A 21,478-nucleotide genomic window follows, 5' to 3' on the forward strand; every position below is an offset into this window, starting at 1 on the left:
TTATAATATTCTGTATTGTCCAGTTTTTCTATAAAAAGGAAACTTAGGTGAAATAAAATTGGTCACAAAGGAAAAAGAAAGGGAGAGAGAATGAAGGAGGGAAAAAAAGAAGAGATGAAATTAAGTAGTGACCTGGTTACTTTAAAATAAATCAAGGCAATTTATAATTTATGCACAAGGTGGAAACTCTGGAAACTCTGTAATTTCAAACTTGTAAATATACTGAATTTGAAACATAGTATTATCACATTACTTTTGAGGTATTTTTTCTTGTTCCTTTTTCTTCTTCAATATAGCAGTATTTAAAAATAGCACAAGCAGCATTCTGGAAATACTCCAATAAACACAGATTTATTCTAGAAACCTTAGTTAATCTTGCTTTAGTCAACATGGATGGAAAGCAATGAATAATCCAAGAATGGTTTCAAAATTCTGGACTCTGACAGAAAAATACAAAGATACTAAGAATGCAGGAATAATGTATGTAAGACTCTAAACCCCTCTGAATATAGGAGTTCTAGATTAGCTAAAGAACCCACTTTTTTTCCCTACGGGAAATGTGTACCTATTTTCTTTATAGAAACATTTTTTTCTATCTTGTATCTGGGCTCTCATTAAGAACAAAATTTTGCACATTTATCTAGCAAATCTAAACCCAAGAGGAAAAGGAAAAAAACCTTTTCCTAATTTGCTAAGATCATTAGATTTTGATAAATGTTTTCTTTGTATATATGATAATTTTCTTGCTTATCAGGTTTACTTTTGGGTGAGCTTTTGCCAATCAACTAACAAAAGTATGACTACAACATACTATCCCATTCAGAGAAACTAGCTTCTTCAAAAGCAATTTCTCATTGTCCCCTATGTCACACACGTGATTTCCCCGACGCTCTTGACACTGCAGTAGTGAAGACAGAAGGCATTATTTCTGCTCTCCATATTTTACTTCATGTGCTCCCTGCATGAGCCTCCTGGCAAATTTTATTTGTTTAATTTAGAAAGAGGCAGAGCAGTACCACGAGCCAAGAGGAACTCAGCAAACCCTGTCTGCTATAGCAATGTTTAAATTAGACAAGGGAAAAGACTGCTGAGCTTAATTTGATTAAATAAAGGGGGGTTTGATGTCAACCATGGTGAATTTAGTACACACTTCTTTAAAAAAAATAGGTATTTTCTTGTAAATGTTTTCATAAGAAACAAGATAAAATGTATTTGATCAGTTTCCATCAGTCCATTTTATTCATACTCTTTGGCAGGCTTTGGGATATGCTGGGAAATTCTAATGATGTGTCTGTTATCAGAGAACTACACTATATCTATATCAACTGGATTATCAGTAAAAACAACCTAAATATCTACTTTATTCTTTTTCTTGCTGAGTCTACTTAAAAAGAGACTAAAAAACAAACAAACAAACAAAATCCTGTATCCAAATGGATCCAGAATGAAAAGGTTGAAAAAAAAAAAAAAGAACTTCAGTCAAGGTAATATAGAGAGAAATGATCTGAGCCCAAGAATAGAGGGACAGAATGTACAAACATTTTTTTAAATTTATTTTCTAAATACTTATATTTACAAAAAAAGCACTTTTCATCTTAATGATTTTTCTTAATTTTGCATTTTCCTCCCAGAATATATGCAATGGGATGGTACCATTTCCATTTATTCTGATGAGCAAGTAAAAAATTATGATATAAAAGAACTTATCAATAAACAGGTCTTGACTATGTGAACCTAGGTTCTGTAGTTTTTATATCTTGAAAGATGTTAACAAGGCAGGTTAATTTCTTTTTTTTGCCTCTCTCTCTCCTTCCCTCCCTTCCTTCTTTCCCTTTCTTCCTCCTTCTCTCTTTTCCATGAAACTTTGTATGTACTTTTTGAATATTATAGTACAAGTACAAAATTGATAAAGATACAAAAGGTTATACAGTTAATAGTATTCCTGCTATCTTGTACTCCCAGTCTCTCAGAGCCTCCACAGAACTTTTCTTAGGTCCGAATACAGCCTGATAGAGATGTTCTATGTTTACATAAGCATATACATGTGTGTATGTATTCCCTCTATATAAATGGCAGTATACTCTAATGTTTTCACCTTACTTTATTCACTTAAGAATTTGATATTTCTACATATTAAGTTTAACTCATATAAAGCCCTCTTTAAAACCTAGCTATTTAGTCTCCATACTATTCCATTTTATAGATATACTATAATTCATTTAACTGGTTCTTGATTGAGAGGCATTTAGGTAGATTCCAATCACCCCTGCAATGACCTGCAAAGAAAATTCTCATGTACTACAAGCAACTAATGACTGGACAGTGCATAAGCTATTTTTAGGTGTTAACATAATTTTAGTTCATCTTATCTAAACAGAATAGTAGTTTCAAAGGTCCATGAAGAAAAAATACTAATTCTTCAGCTACAATCAAAGGTTATTTTAAAGTCAACAAAGATGCATTTATACCTAGAAAGAATTCTATACCATATTAGCTCTTATATTAAAGGTGAAAATGCAATGAAAAACTTCTAAAAATTAACTTTCAATCACTAACATCCAATTACTGTTAATGCTATGAAAACTACCAGTTGACAATTATAAACTTATCCTCCTCTCTTCAGCTAACTTTAAATTTTGTCCTACAGAAAACCAGACTAGAAAGAACTTGGAACCTATATGGATTTGGTTTTCAAATAAAAATAGGAAGTCCTTTAAAAAGGGGACAATCAGCAATACAACTTCATTGAAAACCAAATGTACATAATTAGAGGAATTTAGTTATTTATTATTTACTTTTAAGTAAACTGTACATCCAACATGGGGCTCAAACTTACAACCCCAAGATCAAGAGTCACATGCTCTACCAAATGAGTCAGCCAGGTGCCCCTAGGGGAACTTATTTTTAAATGGAGGTACTAGTTCCTTAAAGAAACCAATTCCTTATCAACAGCTGGATGAATGCTATTAGTGTTTTCCCATTTTCCTGTTTTAATGCCCTAGTTCCACCTTCCTCCAATTTCCTGATAATAGTTTAGTGGAACTCTGATCCCAAGACAAACTGAAATAAAAAATAAGATAAAAAACAAAACATTTTTTCTTTTTGTTTTTAGTGATTATTTATTTTTGAGAGAGAGAGAGAGAAACAAAGCATGAGCAAGGGAGGGGTAGAGACAGAGAGGGAGCCAGAGAATCCAAAGCAGGCTCCAGGCTCTGAGCTGTCAGTACAGAGCCCAACGTGGGGCTTGAACCCATGACCTGAGCTGAAGTCAGATGCTTAACTGACTGAGCCACCCAGGTGTCCCTCTTTTTTTTTAAGTTAAGAAAATTTACTTTTACAAACCCTTGTGTAGAGCGCTTTCAATAGAACGCAGCTAGGGAGCTGCTTTGCTATGCAGGAAACCTGGACCCAGAAGCAGGTCACCTACGAATGGTTTAGCACCGGGTTCCCCACCAAAGTGCACTGCGTGAGGGGTGAGGGGTGGTCCCCTCTCCAGCCGGCCCGTTTCCTGACCTAGGGGCTCTCTGTACCCCACTGGTCCTGACCCCAGGCTGTATTGCTCCATCTGGGCGGGATTCTGACATAGAGACATTTAATCATAATCCCACAGATGGCAGTTTTGTCCCATTGGCTCCTCAGCCAAGCACTCAACAATTTTTAATAAAACAGCTTCAGAAGAACACTATATCACCCCAGTGCTAAAAACTGGACTCCAATAGTAGTATTCTGCAGTCAGCAGTGCTATCAGATCAGCTACAACAACAAGGCTGCGGTGGCCTGAGAGCTGTACCTTAGTCCCCTTCCTCTTTCTGGTGAATTTATTTTCCTGGCATCCTAGTCTCCTCCTGGAATTAGAGCTCAGCCTTGAAATCCCAGTGTGAGATAGGAATGTAGCCTCACCAACTGTGATGATATATCAAGGAACTATGCCTGACACAGTTGACTGGTATTTGTCCTTCAAATTCTTCACTGTTCTGCCCTATACATTTTGGAAGATCTTGACAATCTCTCGGGTGTTCCCTCCTGGCAGACAATTGCTGAGATGTGCCAGGTTTATAAACCCCCTAGGTATAGCTCCTTATTTACCTACCTGAACCTTTGTTATCAGCCTAAACTGCTCTATTAAGCAGACCAAGTGCCAAGTTTTTGTCATTCACCATCTGATTTGCTTTGTTGTATGTGAGTCATGGATGAAGTGATGTCTTTGGGAAGACTGCTTAGAGTTGAGTTTTAAGTGTTGCTTCAAGTATGATTTTATCTTAAGACTGTCTAATAGGGTAGCCACTAGCCACATGTGGCTATTGAGCACCTAAAAGTGGCTGGTTGAAAATGGTGTGTGCTTGAAGTGTAAAATACACTTGAATTTCAAAGAATCAGTACAAAGAGAAAGAAAAAGAGAAAGAAGTCTCAATAATTTTGAAAAGTATCGAATTAAACTTGAAGTGTCAATATATCTTTGCTAAATAAAATAGATTAGTAAAATTAATTTTAGCTATTTCTTACTTTTTAAAATGTGGCTACTAGATAATTTTAAATTACATGTCATTTGCATTGTATTTCTATTGAATTGTGCCCCTTTAGAACATTTAGCTAATGGCAGCAACAATAGAGTCATTAGTTTGAGAGATCTGCTTGCCTATCTACCTATCATAAGAATACCTAAAAATGAAGGTTCTTTGCAGAAAAACTGCCAGCTAATAAATTTCGAAGGAATACTAAATAAATAAGATCAACACCATTTTGCAATCCCCAACAGAATAACTCATTAAGTAAGCATCATCAATGGATGCTAAAACCATTAACAAAAGTTTCCTGTTCATCCAGTGACAAAATGACACCCTACAGATTATTTACAAATTGCAAAGACAAGATCCAGTGGTTCTTACTTTAACAAATGATTGAACTTAGCATATGAACAGTGCTACAACCTGACATTACATAAACCTTGATACATGAGGTAAACGTTACTCACAAAGCATTTTGCCCCAATGTTTGTGAACATTTTCAAACATACAGAAACAAAGAAGAAATTTTATGATGAAAATCTATATTCATATCATATAACATTGTACTCATTTACTTTATCACATTATCTACCTCCTTATCCACTTTATTTTGATGCATTTCAAAGTATATTGTAGACATTACTACATGCCCTCTCTAAATAATCTATGAAGTATTCCTGCCAAAAATGTTTAATTTGAATCTAATCAAGCCTCTAATCCTAACTTGTAGTTTACAGGAAATACAGGCACTAGAGAGGAATAATTTAATTGACCCTAAGAGGAAAGAGAAAAATGCAGAATATGGGACATTCTGTAAGGTTAGAGAGTTTAAAAAGTTTATGTTATGAAAAAAAAAAAGTTTGAGTGACCAGACTTAAGAGTCTAAAGAGGTATGACAAATTCCAATTTGTCAACCTAAATCAGATACTATTTGATTAAAAAAAAAGACATTCTTGCAACTAGAGAAATAGGAATATAAACTAGATGTTTGTATCTATTATACAACCATAGGGGCTGTGGTTATTCAGGCGATTATTCTTTTATTCAGGAGAGGAATGCTGAAGAGAAAGACAGGTGTATACATGCATATACATAAATAGATTTTTAAATTTATTCATTTATTTTACAGGGATAAAGCAAATACAGCAAAATGTTAACAATTATTGTATCTAAAAAGAGGGTAAACAGGTGTTCACTGTGTTGGTCTTTCAACTTTTCTGTACATCTGAAACATTTCAAAATAGAAACTGGGGGAGGGTAGATTAAAAAAAAATCCATTGCAGAGATGTTGATATGGTCTGTCTATTTTGTCCTGCCTGGGCCTTTCAGATCAGGAATGTGATCTTTAAAAAAACAAAAACAAAAAACTTACCACTCACATACACATAAATATGTTTTGCAACATTATTTCTATCTCAGAGTCAATACTATTATTAGCTAAGTCTTCAATATGCAATATTCCAACTGATGATTTAACCTATAATAAGCAATGGCTTTAATGCTGTGCTATTACAGAATACAGCTCAATCACAAGGTTAACCTTGAGATCAGGCTCGCTGCCACCAGTCTGTGTAGTGTGTAGATTGATACAGGCTGTCATACAACATCAGACTCTATATACCACTTGTTAAGGGTATCCTACAACAGATCTTGCCTACTCCTGGCAACTTCAGACATAAGGGTTCTCGCGATCTTTTTTCCTTCAGATTTTATTCTACTTTCCAACCTATTGCTGCTGCCAAAGTCATCAGGGCAGTTTCAGTCTAAAGTCCAAAGACATGCTCATCATCCAGGTAATTAGAAATAGAAGATCATTAGCAGAGATCACTGGATACAGTATAGAATAAACTAAATAAAAGTATGAAATTAACATTATTAACTAAAGTAACATTTAGAAAAAAATAGATATGGAATCTTATGTGTGAACCTATAGTTGAAAAAAGAAATCAGCCACTGCTGCTTTCAAACTATGGTTAGAAAAAGCATATAACCTGGAAACAAAGAGGTGCCTTGGAGGAAGGAGTGAAAAGGACTAGTATAGAGCCTAAACTAAAAACTGATATAATCAGGGCTTAGGTTTTACAGTTTAGAAGGAAAAAGGAACAACAGGAAAGTATGAAACTACCTTAGTGAAGACAAGTCAGCATACAAATTTAAAAAAGTAATTAATTATAGTCTTGTTTCAGATGCAATAAAATAAGGAAATGATATTTACCAGGGTTTGTCTTCTCAAGTTGATACCATCGGTAAAATGCTCTTTTCTTCTGTTCGCTCAGGTCTGATCCCTGCTGCAACAGCCAATGAGAGATCCGGCTCTGACTGATCCCTGTGTAGAAAGAGAAACAGCTGTTGCGGGTACTGAAATTACAGGGAAGCTGAGGGCTATGTTGGTCCTAGGTTAGTGGGTGCTTTATTCTCTGTGTTACTCTGTAAGGAAGCAACTCGAGCAAACTCTCTCATGATAAGACTTCTTTGTAAAGGCTGACCGCCCGCCCTGGCTAGAATATACTCAGCAATGATCTACTAGAGGTGAAAGCATTTTATTAACTGAGACTTGAAAGTGGTCTCTAAAATTAATCTATAAGCTAGGTTCATGTGAGATAAATGAAGAGATTCCTAATTAATAGTTATATGTCAGAAGTCTATTAGATTTGTGCTCCTTCTATCACCACCTATACCCCAATCCTGGTTGAGAATATTAGAACTTTTACCTGATACTGAGAAGAAAAAAAAAAAATGAAGCCAGCAAGTTTTGCTATTCATTATCAATACTGATGAAAAAGATTTAGGGACTGAGAAAGGAGAGGTCATGAAAACCTTTTCAATAAGGTTTCTGGCTTATTTGTTAATTTACGTAGGTGTTTTCAGACGTGTTACTATTAGTACAGGTGATGAAGAATTGAAAGAATTTTAGAATTAAGCTGCAGGATGACCTCTTAAGAAATCTCAAGAGGTAAAGACATTCTTCTAAGACACAGACTTATAACAGTAAAAAAAACTGAATAGAATATAAAGCAGTTTTCAACTACCTCTAAAAAGTTCCTGACAGCAATTAATTAGAAATGTGAAAAACCTCCACATCTGAAAGTAAAAACACATGTCTAAAACTTACTAGTATGAGAATCATGCTTCTTCTGGTCATTGTAGCTATTCCAAAATGAATAATTCAATATACAACTGGCAAAAGCAAAGAATAATAGGAAAGATAAAACTCTCTTATACACTCATAAGGCAACTTCCAAAAGACCCTTCAGTTCTCACAGAGGGTTAACAGTATCTAAATTCTCCCAAGGAATTACTTATGGTAACTGGATAGTACCGAATGCCACCTGTGCCAACACCTGTTTAAAACCACAATGCACAATAGGAAGGGTGCTGTCATGGAAGTAATCACACCTCCTAACATGAGAAGAAGCTGGGGGTCTGGTGATCACATTTAACTCATTAAAAGCAAGCCCCTGGAGTTTCATACTTTAAAAACCAATGTTAATAGAATATTTCAGGAAACCAGGGAAAGGAAATTTGTTAAAGAAAGGCTGGGGTTCGAAGAAAATTTCTCTGATTGGAAATACCCTTCACTTTCAGGGGTGAAAGTCAAATAGGTTCTAAAACCTAAGTGATTACATTATCAAGTAATTCACAGTAGTTTTCCAGTAGACTGAAGATGTATGTGATGCAGGTGTTGGCAGCTAGCACTGTATGCTTGTTCTAAGAGAATGCAAATTATTCTGGATAATTAAATTGGCTGTGTTTAGCAATGCTTTCACCAAAATTCTAGTTTCAGATATTATACTACCTTTTACACTACTTTTAAACAAAAGTGAAAAAAAACAACCATTTCCCACTATGAAATCAAAATTGGTTTTCAGGTCATAAAACGAAAATATTTAATATGGATTCTTCATATTGGCACCATAGTACTCGAAACCAGAGGTAATTTGAGAAAAATCTGTTGAGAAAATAAAAAAAAGAATATACAGAGATTCTGAAACTTTCAGTATTAAATCTGCACACAGATCACAGAGCCAGTAGATATTGGAACTGTCCAGGTTCTGGTGGTGCTGTAGTGGAGGAAGAGGGAAAAAGCCCATCAAAGGAGATTAAATTATGATCTAGTCACATAATAAAATATTGGGCAGACTTTTTTTTTAATGTTTATTTATTTTTGAGAGAGAAAAAAAGAGAGAGACAGAGCATGAGTCAGGAAGGGGCAGAGAGAGCCAGAGACACAGAATCCAAAGCAGTCTCCAGGCTCGGAGCTGTGAGCACAGAGCCCGACATGGGGCTCAAACTCCCGAACTGCAAGATCATGACCTGAGCTGAAGTTGGTGCTTAACTGACTGAGTCACCCAGGCGCCCCTGGGCAGACTTTTAAAAATATTCAAAAACAGCCATCAAAAACAAATAATAACAAACCAAACAAACAAAAAGGCATCAATACCAAATGGCTGGCAACAACGTACAATATATGGAACTCTCATACTGCTGATGGAAGGGTAAGAAGTCAGGGCCACTTTGGAAAACAACTGGGCAGTATCTACTAAAGGTGAATAAATGCATACCGTATGACCTAGTAATTTCTTTCCTTGATATACAGCAATTTGTACATACTCAATAGAAGTGTGTGCAAAAGGCATGTACATCTTGTACATGTACAGACCCACAGGAGCATTTATTCATAATGATCCCCAATCTGAAACAACTCAAATGTCTATCAACAGGAGAATACATAAAAATAATGATTTATACATTCAACTAGAGACTACCATACCAAATAGCAAAAGGATAAACAAACCACTGCTATATGCAACCAAATGAATAAATCTCACAAAAATAATATAGGCCAAAAAAAGTTAGATGCACATAAAAAAGTCACACACAACTATATGACTCAATGCATATACAGCTAAAAAACGGACACAATTTATCTATATGGGTGGCAATCAGAATAGTGGTTACCTACAGTTAGGAGAGGAAGTTTAAAGAAGGGTTATGTAGTGATTGGCATCATTACTGATCTTGATCTGGATGACAGTTATATGTGTATACTCACTTTATAGAAATCATTAAGCTTTATATGTGTATATTCACTTTATAAGAAGTCATTAATCATATAGTTTTATGAATATATTTTTACATAATCTACATTGTTTTGTGAAGTAACAAAACCTTATATATAGAAAGATACACAATAGGAATTCAGAATGGCATATTTTTCATACATTGTATACCTCTACATTATTTTCTTAATCTTTCTACAAATATGTATTAGTTTATTTTATATTTAGCCTTTCCTTATAAACACTACATACTTTGTTGGTTGCTTTAAAAACACTGTAATGATGCTAAACAACAGAGATCTGCAAAAAGAAGTTAATTTCAGCCTTCCCTCACCAATTCCACTGAGGTAAGTAATGTTAACTGTTAATTTATGTTGTTCCACAATTTTCTCCATATGTAATTATTAATTTATAAAACAAAAGAAGATAATAAAGAATATCCTCCTGTCTAGTCTTTTATGTGTGCAGATAATAAACAAAGAACTTCTTCCCTGTAAATTTAACTCATTTTCATATACTAAATACAGAAAACAAAGTAATAAAGCAAGTAGTTTTTTCCAGAAGAGGTACTACAAAAGCTGAGTATGTACAATAACACATTTCACAGTCATTTTTCTTGGTTAGCAGCTTGCTGATAGGCGAGGTTCCTTTAACATGCATCCTTCCGTGGCTGGTCCATGCCTTTGGTCCATGGTTCAGTTGAGTTGGTCCATGCTTCAACTGAGGTAGGTGTCAGAAAGCCCTGCTGCTTTTGTCTGCTTTGGTACTCCTTCTTGGGAGAAAAACTCCCTAACTCCCCTCCCACTGCTGAAAAAAATAAAAAGTCATTCTCCACATGTTTTAGCTCCTCATAACCCCTTCTCCACCTTTCACAGGGCAGAAGAAAAGAAAAATTTACATATAACTTTCATACACTCAGAGACTACAACTAACCCCCATTAATTTCTTTCCAATAAGAAAGTGATGGATCACAAAGGACAAAAAAATGCCAGTCTCATGCACATTCTTTTCTGAGCTTCAGCTTTGTCATGCTCCTTCCAGTTCCTCAAATGCCACGCTCCCTTCCACTAGAGGGCTCTCTACCACAACCCAATCTGGTCAAAATCCCTAATGCTACAATTTAAATGTTCTCTCTTCCTTCCGCGTCCTGTGGAAAGCCACAACTACTGACCACTCCCATCATCTTCATCTTTGAAATGCCAGATACAACTGCCCAGTGCGAGTTTTCAGTCAGCTTCAGGGACTGCTTTGCTAGCTCCTTAAATGCTAGTGTCCCAAGGGTTCCATCTCTAAGAATCTTCTCTTACTCTACACACTCTTCCTCTGGTCATCTCAACTGTCAATAATCGTGACGTTAAAATTCTAAGTGTCGATGACTTCCAGAGCACCAGACTGTTATTTCAACCATCTGCTAGATAGTTTCATGAAATTTTGCAACAGGTATTCAATATCATTAATTTAATTCATTATCCTCCTCCTTTAAATCTGCTCTTCTTCTGTGTCCCCCCCCCCCCCATCTCAATTTTACCTACCATTCTATTCTTTCCTCCAAATCTCACATGCTTACTATATCCAATCACTTCTTAAAATTCTCTTTATGTTCTCTCTAATTCTCATGTCTGCAGTTTGGAATCTCACCCCCTTCTGCCTGGAGAATTGAAATAACTTTGATACAAGAACAAGCCATCTAAGATCCACAAAGTACAAAATCCTCATGATCAGATCTTTTTTATTACAAGATCATTGCACAGTTGAAAAAGTAAAATGTGATTCTTCAAGTAATTTTCTACCTGAGAACTGCAGTCATCTCTATAATTTACCTTCCACAGTGTAACCAGAGTTGTATCTCAAAAGTGTTAAGTTAAAACACATTCTCCATAGGTGCCTGGGTGGCTGAGTCAATTAAGCATCTGACTTCAGCTCAGGTCATGATCTCACAGTTTGTGAGTTCAAGCCCCACGTCGGGCTCTGTGCTGACAGCTCAGAGCCTGGAACCTGCTTCAGATTCTGTGTCGCCCCCTCTCTCTGCCCCTTCCCTGCTCATGCTCTGTGTCTGTCTCTCAATAGTAAATAAACGTTAAAAAAAATGAAATAAAAAACGCATTCTCCATAAAAATAATTCATTAACATGCAGAAAAAAGTCCATCCTCCATCTCAACTTTTCTCTTATTCCCTATCCTAGAAATATCCTTGTTTATTTGGCATGAAACCTTCCATACTCTTTCCTATGCACTTATGTCTTTTAAGACATAAACATGTATCTGTATATATATATAGTTTTTTTAAAAAAAACACATATTTGTAGTTATTCTATACGTAATAAGTAATGTTTTGCACATAATGCCTTGGAATTTTCTCATGTAGTACATAATGAATTTTCATCATTCTAATGGCTATGTAATATTCTACACCACAATCCACCTACATATCTACCTGTTATTGAACATTTCAGTTGTTGCTAATGGTTTAATTATACATGATATATACATGACATACATGATATATAATATATATATATATATATATATATATATATATATATATATGCACACACACACATATACACACACACGATACAGGATAATTATGGTTTAATTACACATGATGATGAAATAAGCACTCTATGCATATCTCTGTGCATATGAATGGATATTTTAGGAGAGAGTCACAAGAATGGAATTTTTGATTCATAGTATATGAGCATTTAAGTTTGTGACAATACCGAAGAGGATTGTACCACATTTTATACTCTAACCAAGTGATGAGAATGTCTCCTTACATTCTCATGATTATTGAATACTATAAAACTTATTTTTGAAAGTCTTTCATTTTGAAATACATGCTCATTATAAAAAAAAATTATAAGCAATTCAAAAGGAAAAAAATAAGAGGAAAACTAATTAAAACAAAACAAAACAAAACAAAACACAGGAGCACCTGGGTGGCTCAGTCAGTTAAGTGTCCAACTTGTCCAACTCTTGATTTTGGCTCAGGTAATAATCTCATGGTTCGTGAGATCAAGCCCCATGTTGGGCTCTGTGCAGACAGTGCAGAGCCTATTTGGGATTCTTTCTTTCCCTCTCTCTCTCTCTCTCTCTCTCTCTCTGCCCCTCCCCTGCTCATGCAGTGCACTCTCTCTCTCAAAATAAATAAATAAATAAATAATAAAAAACATACACATCTAAAACAAAACCAAAAACCCCAAAAACCCCCCACCCCCACACGCATCCAAATTCTCACCACTAAAATATAACTATACTCATAACAAGATCATTCCAAGCATATGTAGACATAGGACAGGCAGAATTACTAAAATGACATACTACAGACAGAATTTAAAAAAATAAAAACATAAAATTCAGTCTGATTTAGATGTAAGAAAAAAATTTTTAATAAACTAGAGTGTAAATAAAGATCAATTCAACTTTAGTAAATGCTTCTGTGAATTTAGCAAATTCAAATAAGGTACCTAAAAAAATGCATTAAAACAAGAAAAAGGATTATACAAAAGCACTGGGAGGCTGGAAGCATTACTTTCTGACTTCTGGCCAGAATGTAATGGCTCCTGGCTAAAAAGCTGAGGAATTAGCAGGCTGTGGTGGCCAGGCTCTAAGATGACCCCTAATAATCCTCTTTGTCTTCCTCCTTTTGTGTAATCCCCTCCAACACTGCTTGAGGGTTGGTTTATGCAACTAACAGACTATGGCAGAAATGACAGTCTGTGACTTCTGTGCTAGGTCACAAATGACATTACAGTTTCTGCCTTGCTCTGAAAGTTGGTTCTGAGGGAAGCTAGTTGCCATGCTGTGAGACCACTCAACCAGACCTATGGATAAACTTATATGGCAAAAAACGGAGTCATTCTACTAACAGCTATGCAAGTGAATCACCCTGGAAGGGAGTCCTCTGGTCTTAGTTAAGACTCCCAATGACTGCTACTTCCTGAGAACACCCTGAACCAGAAAGATCTAAGCTGCTCTTGGACTCTTGACCCAGAGAAACTGAGACAATAAATATTTAGGTTTCAAGTTCATTAAGATCTGATATTCTTTTTTTTTTTTAATGTTTATTTATTTTAAGAGAAAGAGTGTGAGCAGGGGAGGGGCAGAGAGAGAGAGGAAGAGAGAGAGAATCCCAAGCAGGCCCTGCACTGTCTGCACAGAGCCCAGTGCGGGGCTCAGTCTCCTGAACCATGAGATCATGACCTCAAGCCTAAATCAAGAGTTGGATGCTTAACCAACTGAGCCACCCAGGCACCCCTAGATCTTATGTTATTTCTTATGCAGCAATAGATAACTCATATGCATACATATACTATACTTTCCTCATCTCTCTCCCTGGCCTTTATACCCCACTCCTGATATTTGGAATATATTTTTGCATAGTTAACATTTGTAATCTGTTCTGGATTCATAATTCCCATAGTTGTTTACTCAAAGCTCTAAATTTGAATGGATTCAAGATTTACCATACAGTTCCCCAGGTTTTCCACTCCATACATTTTTTGTTTTTAATTAAAACATATTTTACCTACAGTAAAGTACACTACTCTTAAATATATATTTCAATGACTTTTGACTGTGTATACACACATATGACCATTGCTCAAATTAGTATAATAGATTATTTTCATGCTCCCTAAAAGACCCTTCTTGTGCCTTTCCAGTTAATCCCAAATTCTACATTTTCAATTTAATTTTTGGCAGTATTTCTTCATCAAGAAGTTTTTATTACTGCAGGTTTATCGATGCTATTCTTCCCAGTCCTTGTATGCTTATGTTTGTCTTCCATGTTTATTTTTTGAGGACAACTCTATTGGGGGGATTAGGGTTTCCTTTGAAATCTGTTTGGCTGGAGTGATGTCAATGGGAATGGCAGAGTAAGGGCCTCTGAAAAGCCAGTCCTTCATAAATGCAACAAGAGCAAAAGCAGCTCTACCATAAAAATACTGACAAAAATTATTAGAATCAACGTTTTCAGAACTCTGGAAATTAACAAAAGGCTTGCAACAATCCGAGGAGTACTTATTCAAGAAAAAATGCTAAATTTTAATAAGAGATGTTTGACATTTTAACCAGACCTACACCCATTCCCATCATCCCAGCAGCACAGTAGACTTGAAAACCAATATTCCTGCAATCACAGTGGAAACCAGGTGTAGCCTAGTAGCCACTGGAGGGGGTAAAACAGGTTTGGAGTTCTCTAAAACACCATTCAAAGAGAACTGTCATTATTTGACCTGTCAATTCTCTGCCAACTCCCATGTGCAAGTCTTGTCCTTATTGATTCAGACCTCATTCAGGGTGAATAGCCTTTTCCCTGGGAGGGGAGAAAAAGGGTGGTGGTTTGTTGAAAACAATCAGAGGCAGTCATTTAACAACACCATTAATATTAACTGAGGTAATGACAACAGTTGGGGCAAACAAGCAATTGATCAAAATATTTAAAAAGCTGAGGAATGAGATGTCTATCAGTATCTCTGAAAAGCTTTGACAGGGGCACTTGTAAAGCATGCAACTCTTGACCTCAGGGTTATGACTTTGAGCCCCATACTGGGCATGGGCCTACTTAAAAAAAAAAATGCTTTGACATATTTTTGGCCTTTTAGGCCAGGTGCATGTGTAGGGCTGTGTATATGCCTAGGTCCATGTGCATGATCAGAGTAACGTACATGTGAAACTCCTAAGCTCTCACTTCTGGCTGACCTTGAGGCATGGTGTAAAGAGAAAGTGAAGGCAAAGGCAGAATTATGAAATGCCTACCTGAGCATTAAAAGCATACCATAATACACATTCAGAGCCCCTCTACAAAGCTGGGAAACTTATTGTTCCAGACATTTAAGGAAATCTCTGTCCAATAATTAGCTGACAACTAAGCTAACAAGAAACTTCAGTAGCCACACACTGTATATAGGATTAGTTCAAGAAAGTCACTAAACAAAGAAAGACCAACAATATCAAACACTAATAACAACAAATCCAAGGGTAAGGAGGAATCTGATTTCCAGATTTCTACATTATTTAAGAAGTGCCCAATTTGAAAAATAAAATTTATAAACCATGCAAAGAAATAAGAAGTATGACATATGCATAGTAAAAAAAGCCATCAATAAATGTCTTTGAAGAAATTTGTGGACTTACCAGACACAAATTTAAAATAGCTATTTTAAAGATATTCAAAGAAGCAGACAAAACATGTCTAAAGAACTAAAGGAAAGACTGAGAAAAATGCCTTATCAAACAAAACATCAATAAAGAGACAGGAATTATAAGAAAAAATCAAATAGAAATTTTGGAGTTGAAAAGTACAAAAAGTGAGAGGAAGAATTTACTAAAGAGGCTCAACATCAGAACTGGCAGGAGAAAACTAAAGACAGGTCAATTGAGATGATTTATTATGAGAAACAGAAAAGTAAAGAAAGAATATTTGAAAAAATAATGGCGAGTTTCCAAATTTTATAAGAAAACATTAATCTACACATCCAAGAAGCTCAGAAGTCTTTATGTAATGTAAATTTTGAGAGATCCACACGTAGAAACATAAACTGTTGAAAATCAAAGACTAAGAAAATTTGAAAGCAGCAAGAGAAAAAAGTGACTCATTATGTACAAGGAATACTCAGTAAGATTAATGGCTGATTTCTCATTAGAAACAGTCAGTAGAGGCAGTAAGATGATATATTCAAAGTGCTGGGGAGAAAAAAAGAATGTCAATCAAAAACTCTATATCCAGCAAAACTATCCTTCCAAAATGAAAGAGACATTAAGACACTATCAAACTCTGAGGTGCCTGGGTGGCTCACTCAGTTAAGCATCTGACTTCGGCTCAGGTCATGATCTCACAGTTTGTGGGTTCAAGCCCCATGCTGGGGGCTGACAGCTCTCTGGTGACAGCTTGGAGCCTGAAGCCTGCTTCTGATTCTATCTCCCTCTCTCTCTGCTCCTCCCCCACTTGTGCTCTGTTTCTCTCTCTCAAAAATAAATAAACATTAAAAAAATTAAAAAAAAAAAAAAAAGACATTGTCAAACTGGATAGAATCTGCTGTCAGCTGACCTGACCTACAAGAAAAGCTAAGAGAATTATTTTAGATGAAATGAAAGGACACAAAATAGTAATACAAATACACAAAAAGAAATAAACAGTGCCAGTAACTGCAATGATGAAGTAATGACAAAACACAGTCTAAAAGTATTTTTTTGTTTGGAACTACTTTTATCCCTATTTGATTTCAAATTAGATAATGCAATAATTACAAATCAAAGTTGATAGGCACACAATGTGTAGCGTATAATTTGTGTGACAATAATAGCACAAAGGAGAAGGAATGAAGCTATAAGGGAGGCAGGTTTTTCTATATTATTGAAATTAAGTGGCTATTAATCTGTACTAAGCTATTATAAATTAAATAATTATAATTACATAATTATAAGTTAATGGTAATCCTCAGGGCAACCACTAAGACAATAACTGAAAAAAAACATAGTAAAAGAAATGACAAGAGATTTAAACTGATATACTAGAAAATATCTATTTAACACAAAAGAAGGAAGTAACCAAGCAATAAGGGGAACAAAACAGACACAAGTCATGACAAACAAATAACAAAATGGCAGATGTAAATCCTACCTCATCATAATTATATTAAATTTAAATGGATTAAGCACCCCAATAAAAAAAGCAGAGACTGGCAGAATGGATGAAATAAAAACAAGATCCAACTGTATACTGTCTATAAGAAATACATTTTAGATTCAAAGACATGAAGAGGTTGAAAGTAAAAGAATGGTAAAAGATATACTATGTAAGCATAGGCAAATGAAAACCTGAGTGGCAATACTAATATCAGACAAAATAGACTTAAACAAAATTTGTAAGGAGGGACAAAAAAAGGACATTTTACAATGACAAAAGGGATAACACATGAGGAAAAAAACAAAACAAAACAAAAACACATACACACCAAACAACAGAATGCCAAAATACATGACACAAAAACTGACAGAATTGAAAGGAGAAATAGACAATTCAACAGTTATAGCTGGAGACTTCAATACTCACTTTTAACAGTAGATAAAACAACCAGACAGAAGACTAATAAGAAAAAAGACGTGAACATCATAAACCAACTAAACCTAATAAACGGCTTAAGAATGTTCCACTCAACAACAGTAGAACACGCATTCTTTTCAAGTGTATGTGGAACATTTTCTGGGACAGACATATGTTAGGCCACAAAACAAGTCTCAATAATTTTTAAATCATACAAAGTAGGCTCTCCAAACACAGCAGAATGAATTAGAAATGAATGAATTAGAATAGATTAGAACAGAAAATACTGGAAAATTCACAAACATATGGAAATTAAGAAGTCCTAACCAATGAGTCAGAGAAGAAATGACGGATATTAGAAAATACCTTGAGATGATTAAAACACATACAGACACTCACAAACACACACACAAACACACAAAACATACCAAAACATATGAGATGAAGATAAAGAAGTGCTCAGAGTGCTCAGAGAGAAATTTATTGCTGTGTCTCTACTGAAAAAAGAAAAAAAAAAAAAAGATGAATCAATACTCTAGCCTTGTACCTTAAAAACTCTAGAAAAAGAGCAAACTTACTCCAAGGCAGGCAGAAGAAAGAAAATGAAATAATATAGAGGAGAAATAAATGAAGCACAAAATAGAAACATAATAGAGAAAACCAACAAAATAATACATTTGTTCTTTGAAACAGGCCAATAGGATTGAGAAACTTTTAGGTAGACTGACAAGCAAAATGAGGGAAGACTCAAAACTAAAATCAGGAATGAAAGAGAGGGCATTACTACTGACCTAACAGAAATAAAAAGGGAACAACAATATGCCAACAAATTATAAAACCTACATGAAATGACAAATTCCTAGAACAACCTACCAAATCTGATTCAAGAAGAAACAGAAAATCTGAACAGGTCTATAGCAAGTAAAGGTACTGAATTAGTAGTCAAAATCTTCCCACAAAGTCAGATGACTGCACTGGTAAATTCTACCAAGTGTTTCAAAACTAATTAACACACACATACACACACTCACTCTAATCCTTCACACACTCAATTAGAAAAAGAAGGAAACACTTCCCAATTCATTCTGTAAGGCCAAAACCAGACAAAGACACTGCAAGAAAACTACAGATCAACATCCCTTATGAGTATAGATGTAAATATCCTCAACAAAATACTAGCAAACTGATTTCAACAACATATAAAAAGGATTTTATACCATGACCAAGTGGGATTTATCTCAGGAAAGCTAGGTTCACTGAATATGCGAAAATCAATGTAATATACCTTAGTAGTAAATGACAAAATCCATGGGATTACTTTAATAGACAGGAAAAAGAATTTGACAAAATCCAACACCCTTTTGTGATATAGAACACTGAATAAACCAAGAACAGAAGCAAACTCTCTTACCTTGATAGAGAACATCTATGAAAAATCCACAGCTGACATCATACTTAGTAGTTAAAGACTGAGAGCTTTGCCACTAAGATCAGCAACAACACAAGAAAGTTTGCTCTGGTTCCAGCCAGGACAACCATAAAGCAAGTTAAAGAAATAAAAGGCGTTCAGACTGGGAAGGAAAAAGGAAAATAACATGTTTGCAGATGACATGATGTTGAGTATTAAAGAATCTGAACGAATCCACATGAGCACATGCACAAACACAAAACTATTAGAATTTTGTTCACCAAGGTTGCAGAACACCAAAATCAACATACAGAATTAAATTTTATTTCCATCCACTAGCAATGACGCAAAAAAAAAAAAAAAAAAAAAAAAATTTCAACAACTATTTCTGCATACAATAGCATCAAAATGAATAAAATATTTAGGAATAAATCTAACAAAAATAATGCAAAACCTGTACAACAAAAACTACAAAATACTGTTGAAAAAAATTTAAGAATACCTAAGTAAATGGAAAGACATCTCGTATTCATGGATTGGAGGATTTAATATCATTAAAATGACAACACTCAACAAATTGATCTACAGATTCAAAGTAATTCTTATTAAAATTCCAGCTGCTTTTTTTTTTTTTTTTTTTTGCAGAAGTTAATAAAGTGATCCTCAAATTCCTATAGAAATGTAAGGGACCCAGAACAGACAAAACAATCTTTAAAAAAAAAAGAAGAAGAAGAACAAAGTTGGAGGATTCACACTTCCCAATTTCAAAATTTACTGTCAAATTGTATCAAGATTATGTGGTACTGGCATTTAGATAGACATATAGATCAATGGAATAGAACCAAGAGTCAAGAAATAAGTCCAGTCATTCATTTACAGTCAACTGATTTTTGAGAAAGTTGACAAGAAAATTCAATAAGCAAAGAATAGTCTTTTCAGCAAATGGTGCTGGAACTAGATATCCACCTGCAAAAAAATGATATTGGACTCCTATCTTATATCATATACAAAAATTACCTCAAAATGGATCAGGGACCTAAATGTAAGAGCTGAAATTATGAAACTCTCAGAAGAAAAGAGATATAAATCTGTGTGACTTTGAATTGGACAATGGTTTCTTAGCTATGACACCAAAAACAACAACAAAAAAAATGATGTCACCAAATTTAAAATACTGTGTGCTTCAAAGGTTACCACCAAGAATGTGAAAATATATGGAAACTCTATATCTGACAAGGCACTTTTATCTAGAATAAAGAACTCTTACAATTCAATACTAAAAAATAAAACTCATTTAAAAAAATAGATGAACAATTTCACTAGATGTTCCTCCAAAAATACATACCAATGGTCGAAAAGCACATGAAAATATGGTCAACATCATTGATCATTAAGGAGATATAAATCAAAACTATGAGATACCACTTTACAACCACTAGGATGGTTATAGTTAAACAGATGAATAATAACAAGTGTCGGTGATAATGTGAAGCAATTGGATCCCTCATACATTTGTGGGTTTGCAAAATGCAAAACAGTTTGACAGTTCTTCAAAATGTTAAACACTGAATTATCATATAACCCACAATTCCAGTACTAGGTATATTCCAAGAGAATCTGTCTACACAAAAACTTCACAGTTCAAAGCACTGTGCACAATAGCCCCAAAGTGGAAACAATCCAAATTTCCATCAACTGATGAGTAAATAAAGTGTAGTATATTTATGCAGTGGAAAATCATTTATCTATTAAAAGAAGTACTGATACGTGCCACAACATAGGTAAACCTTGAAAACATTATGCTAAGTAAAGGGAAGGTAGACATGAAAATTCACAGAGTAAATGAGCCTATTTTATGAAACAGCCAGAAATTTGTCTTTAGAGGTAAATCTATAGACAGAAAATAAGTTAGTGATTGCCAGGATCTGAGGGAATGAAGAACTGGGGAATGAATGCTTATAGGTATGGAGTTTCTATGTTGAACTTTATCTATAAAGGAATATTTCCATTATTCTTGTTGCAACATCCCTCTGGAACTGTTATTCTTAAACCAAAAATAATGGATCAATCATTCATAACTAAGATACCTTCAGGCAAACTTATTTCCTTCTCCAGGATGGAGGCATGTCAGTTCCCATCATTTTCTCTTGTTTGATTCAGAATTTTTATTTGATTCAGTCTGTGTTTTAAAGTCCATTGAAGACAGAATTTTTCTTTTCTGTTTATTTTTATTGTTTCTGCTTGGTTATGATAACCAGAAGTGAAGAAAAAATGTATTCCTTTTTTTTTTTTCCAGAGAGAGAGAGACAGAGAGAGAGCGAGCGAGCATGTGCCTGTGTGTGCAAGGAGAGGAGGGGCAGAGGAAGAAGGAGAGAGAGACTCTCAAGCAGGCTGCACACCCAGTGTGGAGCTAGATCTTACAACCATGAGATCATGACCTAAGCTGAATTCAGACA

At 34.9% G+C, this 21,478-nt stretch overlaps 1 protein-coding gene across 9 annotated transcripts in view; it reads right to left on the minus strand.

Moving 5' to 3' along the window:
* Positions 1-21,478, minus strand: part of HMBOX1 (homeobox containing 1) — a 193,626-nt gene that overhangs the window by 55,862 nt on the left and 116,286 nt on the right. For all 9 annotated transcript variants that reach the window (XM_078445583.2, XM_078445582.2, XM_078445581.2 and 6 more), the window contains exon 5: positions 6,721-6,831. In XM_078445583.2, coding sequence (XP_078301709.1) covers positions 6,721-6,831 — 111 coding nt within the window. The remainder of the gene's footprint in view (positions 1-6,720; positions 6,832-21,478) is intronic.

The sequence above is a fragment of the Panthera onca genome, chromosome B1 (assembly GCF_046562875.1).
Source record: "Panthera onca isolate mPanOnc1 chromosome B1, mPanOnc1 haplotype 2, whole genome shotgun sequence".
Taxonomy (NCBI): Eukaryota; Metazoa; Chordata; class Mammalia; order Carnivora; family Felidae; genus Panthera; species Panthera onca.